This window comes from Fukomys damarensis, unplaced genomic scaffold (genome assembly GCF_012274545.1).
Source record: "Fukomys damarensis isolate Sample0158 unplaced genomic scaffold, DMR_v1.0_HiC HiC_scaffold_1, whole genome shotgun sequence".
In the NCBI taxonomy this organism is placed as follows: Eukaryota; Metazoa; Chordata; class Mammalia; order Rodentia; family Bathyergidae; genus Fukomys; species Fukomys damarensis.
Genome location: NW_022900913.1, coordinates 70497964 through 70505213, shown reverse-complemented (window position 1 = coordinate 70505213; position 7250 = coordinate 70497964). Strand labels below are relative to the sequence as shown.

The window sequence follows — 7250 nt, the reverse complement described above, 5'->3', positions numbered from 1 at the left end:
AGGGAAAACTTTTATAAATAGCAAAAACCTATAAAGTGTTACATTGTAAAATGGCTTCTTCTGTCTCTAACAGCATTTTGTTGTGTTTAGCTCAAAACTAATAGGCACCGAAGACACTAATTGCTGAATGAGGCATCTGGCCTTACCCTGAGATAACAGGGCACATCAAAGTCTTGAGCTCCAAAGAGACTAGAGCCACATGATCATAAAAGTGTCTAAATGAAAGAACCATTGTTAACATTTGCTTTCCTGACCCTGAACACCCCCTTCCTATGAGCTAGGATAGATAGCTAGGCGAATCTTCAAGGTAAACTCCCCAACAGCAAAGAACTGTTATGTCTTGGTTGAAAGTTAACTGTCTTGTGACCATGATTTGTATATCTGTAAATGAAATGTAACAACCTGAATGAGGTCATGGCTATAAATCCTATAAAACCTATACACAATCCTGTAATGGGGCTTCACTTCCCTTAGAGAGTGGAGTCCGCACATGTGAAATAAACTTCTTTCAGTCTTATCTTTGTCCCGGTATTTGGTGTACTCGCTGGCTTGGTATAACACACTGTACACACATACTCCACTCTGCCCAGGTGTATAAATGTTACCGGGTTTGGGGTTTTTTTCCCAGAGGTGGTTTCTAGGTTCTTCTTGTTTTGAACAAAGAATTGGACAAAACACGTGCATAAGGTAGAGAGGTTTTATGTTTATTAAAGAAAATAAATGTTCTGCAGAGCGAGTTTGAGTCAAGTAGGAAAAAAGTACACTCTACAGTGTGAGAGCAGAGCACCAGTAAAAAGAACACAGTAGCACCCAAGCTCAATAGTGGCTGTCCTTTTGTATCCCCCACTCCGCAGGCTGACTTCGGGTCTACGCCATCCTAGAGAAGACAGTGCTCTCTAGTGGGCCCCACTACAGTGCTTTGGGAACTGTTTTGCGCATGTGTCAGGGCCTTTGTAGTTAAGAGGTGAGGTCTACCTCCACATCCAGTTTGTAACGCCCTAACTTCTTGTCTCAAGTGTGAGAATGTGAGGTGGACTACAGATAAGACCCCTTCCTACTGCTCACCTGTTCAGAGAAGTCCAGATGGCTAGGGAGGGAGACCCCCACTGTAGTGGGAACTGAAGTGAGATTCTCCGGGAGATACCGTGGTTCCCCACACATCCATTCTTTCAGGTCCGTAGATGAGGGCTGGGGATGTATTTCAATAATGGAGAACAAGCCTAACAAGTGGGAGGCTCTGGTTTTGATCCTCAGCATCCTCCAGCCACTTGATAGGCTGGGGGGGGTTAATGATAAGCATTTACATCTGTAGGGCCCGCTGCCTTACCGCCGGCCTCTCTCTTTGAAAACATCTCAGTGCTCATAATCGCCTTGCTGAGGAAGCCCTTTTCACCAGGGTGAATTGCCGGTTTTCCAGACATGCCCGGGCAGCCTGGAGGCAGACGACTGGGCTGCCTGCCAACCACAAGTTCACGTTGACGTTTCTAATCTCAATTGGCAGCCAGGCGCAAGCGCACTGGGTCTCCCGGCGCGGCTGGGGCGGAGCTTCCGGTAGGCCTTGGGCGCAAGCGTCAAACCCGGTCAGGTCTCGTCCCTGGGAGGCTGGCGGTAGGACCGTCGCAACTTGGCTTACGCGTGGGGCAGCTACGCTGTCCGGGGTGAGTGTTAGGCAGCCGGGCTGACTGTGGGTGAGGGTGTCTGGTCCGGCTGGGGCATCTCGGCGGATCGCAGCCCCGCGACCCCAGCCTCTGACCACCCTGACGTAGCCAGGCGGCAGCTCCGGTCTCACTGCTTCTGGCAGGTGCACCTGTGACCGGAAGTGACGTCTTGGGACGCGCCCACCTGAGCGGCTAGTTGGGGCCGTGGGGTCCCAGTCTGTAGGGCTGGTGGAGCGGCCGGTAGGCCTCCGTTTGGTCTTCGTTGCACTCCCGGGGGTGCTTGTTGTGGTGGCGCCTGTAGTCAGCTCACGTCACACTCGAACTGTGTGCGACGGAGTACAGAGCAGTTGCCTGCTAGTGCTCTGACTTGGTTTCCCATCGCATCCTCCCTTGTACCACCATGTTCCATGCAGTTTCCCCGAGCGTCTCTCATTGTCGCCTCCTAGTTCTTCTCCAGCTCCTCACTCTTACTGCAGCCCAGCTGGGCTTTTACAGACGCAAATTGGGCCATGCTAAAGTCGTTGCGTAGGAGTGAGATTTAGTCTCACGCTTTTCAGACCGTGTGACTTGGTACTTCTGCCTTCCCCTGCTCATCCAGGCTCCGAACCAAAAACCCTGTTGCTCCGGCCACGAAGCCCAGTGCTCCAGGAGGAAGTCAGTAAAGGGACAGCTGCCCCTATGACAAAGCTTGGCTATGTACTATAGATTCTTTGAAGATTTACACCACGGGGCGAGGCCTCATCAGCTGACTTGAAGGAAAATATTCCTTTTTCCCCCTAGCATTCTACTTCCAAAATTCACCAGGTCTTTAGCATTTACTGTCGCATTTCAAGGTGTTCACTCTGGCCTGATTAAAGCCTATTCTTGCTGCACATGCTGTCTCTAATGTTACTTAATCAGTGAGGTCTTGTCAGCCTCACACCTACCTCTGTGATTTCAATTAGTTTTCTCTTACTTTGTCAGAAAGAACTCTGTATTTTCCTCTTGAACAGTCACCATAATTGTGTCTATTGGGACAGGAACTAATTTGCCTAGTACATTGCCTGGTGTAATTGACTGTGGAACGCATGATTTATTTCCCTTCGGAAGCTTCTTTAACATTGTGATGAAAGCCTTCTGATTTCTGGTGCTTAGCAACTTCTTTCTCCAATTTCCAGTCCCTTCCCCTAAGCTTTAACTTCTGTCTTGAGTATCTTCAATTTGGGGTCCTTTTGTTCTACCACTTATATTCTGATAATCCCCAGTAGTACATTTTCCGAAGTCTGCTCATTACTGGAGGAGGAAGTTACACAGTGTTGCAGTGCATGGTTTTGTAGGGGAGCAATTGCAGGTGCCCTCAATGTTTGTTTCCCATCAACTCATTTTTGTCTTCTCTAACAGACATTTGTTCTAGACTCTTACTCTTCTCCAGCCCCATCCCAGTTTTGTCCCTGGACTCAGGAACCACCCAGATTTCCTACTTTGTGGGGCATTTTCTCTGTGGTGTACTTCAACTTCCCTCTGTACCTACACCGATTTAGGTATATAAGGGGTCTCCATTCTGCCACTGTCAGAGAAAAGTCTGTCATACTTTCTGGTCTCTTCCACTCTGGACTGTCTCCTGCCACTTCTCAGCTTTTTGGAGGTCATCTCCCCATGGCCGCTCCAGCCATGGCCTTCTCTGTGCCACCTCCCATCAAACCTATTGTTACCCATCACTCCAGCTGTCTGCCCTCCACAGCCGAACTCCTTAAAGGCGTGGGCCACCCTTGATGGCCTTCATTGTCTCATCTGCTGACTTCATAACCCACTACAGTCTGTTTTTTGTCTTTGTTGCTTCGTTGCTTCATTGTAACATTAGAGGCAGCATGTGCAGAAATAACAGGCTTTAAACAGACCACAGAGTGAACACTTTGAAATGAGCTAGTAAATGCTAAAGAGCTGGTGAATTTTGGAATGTAGAATGCTAGGGGGAACCTCTCTTACTGAGATAAAAAATGATCTGCTAGTGTCCAGATACAATGGATCCTTTCTGGTTTCCTTATATGAACATTCTCTGTCATTTACCATTTTTAGACATTCCTTCTTTCTCTTTTATTAATAGTTTTCCCCATACTTCATTATTTTTAACCTTGTCTTTATACTGCAGTGCTAATAGTATTGGCTGAATTGACATTTTTAAACTTAGAAATAAATCTTTGTGTGTGTGCAAATAAGAAAAACAACAGAAAAGGCTCTGACAAAGGTTCTGAATCAGAATTCTGGCCCTTCAGTTGGAAAGGGAGACCAAGCTGAGCCTTTATTTTGCCCCTCCAGTGTTCACCTCTAACTGTTTTGGTGTTCCCCTCTTCTCTCCAGATTCATGATCGCTAGCAAGAGTAGAGCTGCTCCTCTTCCTGGGCCACCCACATCCCACCCAGACCTTTCCTTTGAGCTCAGATTTTCATTCTGACTGAATGCTGCACCAGTATTGGTGACTTACAGTCTTCTTGCCAAGTACCCCCTTTCTGCTTCCCTTCTTCCTTTCTGCAAGTCTTTTTTGTGACTGAATTCACGGGTGACTCGGTTACCCAGACCAAATTTTATTTTAGACTCTTCTGTGAATCTAACTTCCTTTCCACAGATACGAAGACTACCTTAGTATCAGCCTGTGGGCCAGGGCTTCAGACCTTAGAGCGCACAGTATTTCTTGGTCCCAGACAAGTCCACTGTTCCCACTTCTGAGTTGATACAGTGCTTGTCAATAACCCTCCTTGCTGCCCTTCTTCTCCAGTAGAAAATTGAGCCTCTTGAGGGGCAAGTGGTAATCAGTTCTCCCTATTTTTGTTCCACAGTGTTTGGTTACTGGGACTGTTTTTAATGTGGAGTGTGTGGGGTGGAGAGAGGAACATGTGGTTATTTCATAGAAATAAAGTTTCAGCACTGAAAGGAACCTTAGTTTATTGACAGTTACGTAAAAGGCAAGGACGTCTCTTGGGTATTGTGTTACTTCAGTATATTTATTAGATGTGATGCTATTGATGCAGAATATGTTCTCCCCTGCCAGCAGTTCTGGATGATGAGATCTATCCCTATGTATGTCTATGGCATCCCTGCCACCCGTTTCCAGTTTGTATGTACTGTAACTTCTCAGATCCTTTTGTGTGAGTTCATACACTCAGGTGCACAAACACTTCAATAAATGCATTCATACTATGTCCGCAGCTCTTATCACTTAACATGGCTTTTATGATGATGGCCACTAAAAATGTGTAATGGCTATGGGAGACTATTAACACGTGCTGAGTAAGCACCTGTCTTCTCCATGCTGTCCACATGGAAGTAGAAACAGTCTCTCAACTTTGTGGTGGAATGAAGGCAGTATGCATTCAGTAAAAACTACTTTGAATTTTGCTCCTTTCTCAGGAGAGTGATATGCTGTGTTATCCTCTTATATTATTGAGGGACAGCAGGGAGCTACAGATCCATTCAGTTGCACGGTCACGGGTCACGGGCCTGCTGAGAAGGCCAGCACCCATGTCTCTGCAGGGTGCTGTAGTCCTCTGGAGTAAATTCCTGGAACTGAAATTGCTGGGTAGGAGGCCCTGCAAAATTTTACTTCTTGACAGCTACTGATAAATTGCCCTCAGAGGTGCTGATTGACTCCCCCCAGCCCCCCAGTGTGTGATTCTTCCTTGTCTATATTGGATATTGTGCCTGCCAATGTGAGGGGTAAGGAGTTATATTGTGTATCGAAATAGAGTTATTTTTGAGACTATTTTAATGAATTGCTCAGAGATTCTGATTTGCTCGAAGGTCCTGTTCACTGGGTAGATGCTCAGCTGAAGTGTCAGATTCACACTGTAGTGCTTCGCTTACATCGCCAACCCCTGTGTTATAGATGACTGTGCCACTCCAGTGTAAATGATTTGTGCCACAGGAAAGACAGCAGCCAAACCACTGCAGCTCTTTGGGAGCAGTGCCTGAATCTCTGGATTGGGTTGCTTCTATTCTGTGACTTCTCAGGTGGCTGCTAGTGTGTCCTTTGTTGACGTTATGGCATTTCTTCTTTTGGTTGAGTTTTCTTATTTATCACCAGAAGACATATAATTTAGGTCCCTTAGGAAATTAATACTTGGAAACCTCAATTTATATAAGCAGAAGGTTATCACCTGATGATTTGAGAAATCAGTGCATTAATTATGAAATACTTAGGAAACTCTGTAATGATCATTATAGCCAAGAGCTTCACCACGTATTTTCCTTTTCCTTTCAGATAGTCTGAAGGATGCCAAGTGAAGGGAGCCTCCATTCCTGTCAAACTCAGGATCAGGAGCGTTCACAGAGTCCACCTGTCAGAGCTGATGAAGACACAGCTGTGGAGCAGGAGCGTGGGGGTGCTGTGGAGGCAGGGGAGCACGTGGCCTCTCCTCCCTCTAACTATATGCCATCCACCTCTGCTGAGGGGTGCACATCAGCAGCCATGAGGAGAGGCCTGGCCCTGCTGCACATCGACAGACATCAGATCCCCGCAGTGGAACAGAATGCGCAGGCCCTGGAGCTGCAGGGCCTGGGTGTGGATGTCTATGACCAGAGTGTGCTGGAGCAGGGTGTGCTTCAGCAGGTGGACAGCGCCCTGAACGAGGCCGGCCGTGCAGCCCAGCTCGCAGATGCTGAGAAGGAGTACCGTTGTGTCCTGGATGACCTCACGTGAGTGCAGCCTGACTTCCCTTTCAGAATCTGTGTGTAAACATTGTAGAGACATTCAGGTGAGAGAGAGCTGTAGTTTTCCTGAGATTTAGGAGATTTATAGAAGCTCTTAATTCAGGAGACAGAGGAAGTAAGTATAGCCCTCCCCTTAGGAGCAGCATTGCCCATGGTCAGAGGGCTCAGTCTGGCTCACCAAGTTATATCTTGTGCTTGTGTAGTGTCCTGAGGAGAGGACTGGCCTGGAGGCCTGCAGACTCATAGGCAGTTGACTTCAGGAGAAAGGTGCCCTAGCTTTGGAGTTCGCTGCTTGAGATACTGGGAGCATGTACTGCCTCCGCATCATATTTTTCTGTGTCCTGTAGTTTCCACCTAGCTTGCTTTCTTCAAGCTGAGCATTTGTCCCTTGGTGGTTTTTCAGATTTGCATTTCTAAAAATGATGGGAAAGAACTTTCTCTTTCCTTTCTTCTGTCTTGCTTTGGCTATAAGGAGAGATGAAATCCCATGGAGATGTCATTTGTGTTACAGAGCAGACATAGTGCCTGGATGGGGACAGGTGGATCTGGCAAGGCTGGGTAAGATCAGGGAGGTAGCAACGGTGAGCCCATTTGTCCTTGCCACTGGCTTTTGTTCTGGACAGGGTCAGGCAAATGAGAGAGAGAGAAGCAGAGGCCTGGGCTGGATGTGGCTGGGGATGGAGGGTGTGGAGCTGGTGGCTACTGGTAGTACAGCTGGCTCTTAGGCATTTAAAGGGCGTGCTGTGTGCTAACAGTTCCTGCTGTGTCCTTCCAGCCTCTTATTTTGTTGTTGGCCTTTTGAATAGCAAATGCTGTTGTGTAGTTACAATGTAATTTTGAGTGTAGAGGGCCCCAGTTCGTAATAATAACCCATCTTTTACTTTTTTTTTTTTTTTTTTTGTTTTCTTT

General features: G+C 47.1%; 1 protein-coding gene across 3 annotated transcripts in view; it reads left to right on the top strand.

The window, feature by feature from the left end:
• Window positions 1-1357: 1357 nt before the first annotated feature.
• Window positions 1358-7250, top strand: part of Ercc6 (ERCC excision repair 6, chromatin remodeling factor) — a 76814-nt gene continuing 70921 nt past the window's right edge. For 2 of the 3 annotated variants that reach the window (XM_010622511.3, XM_010622509.3), the window contains exons 1-2: window positions 1358-1658; window positions 5893-6326. In XM_010622511.3, the coding sequence (XP_010620813.1) occupies window positions 5905-6326 (422 nt within the window). In that variant the 5' untranslated portion in view covers window positions 1358-1658; window positions 5893-5904. The remainder of the gene's footprint in view (window positions 1659-5892; window positions 6327-7250) is intronic. The other variant, XM_010622510.3, reaches the window with a different exon arrangement.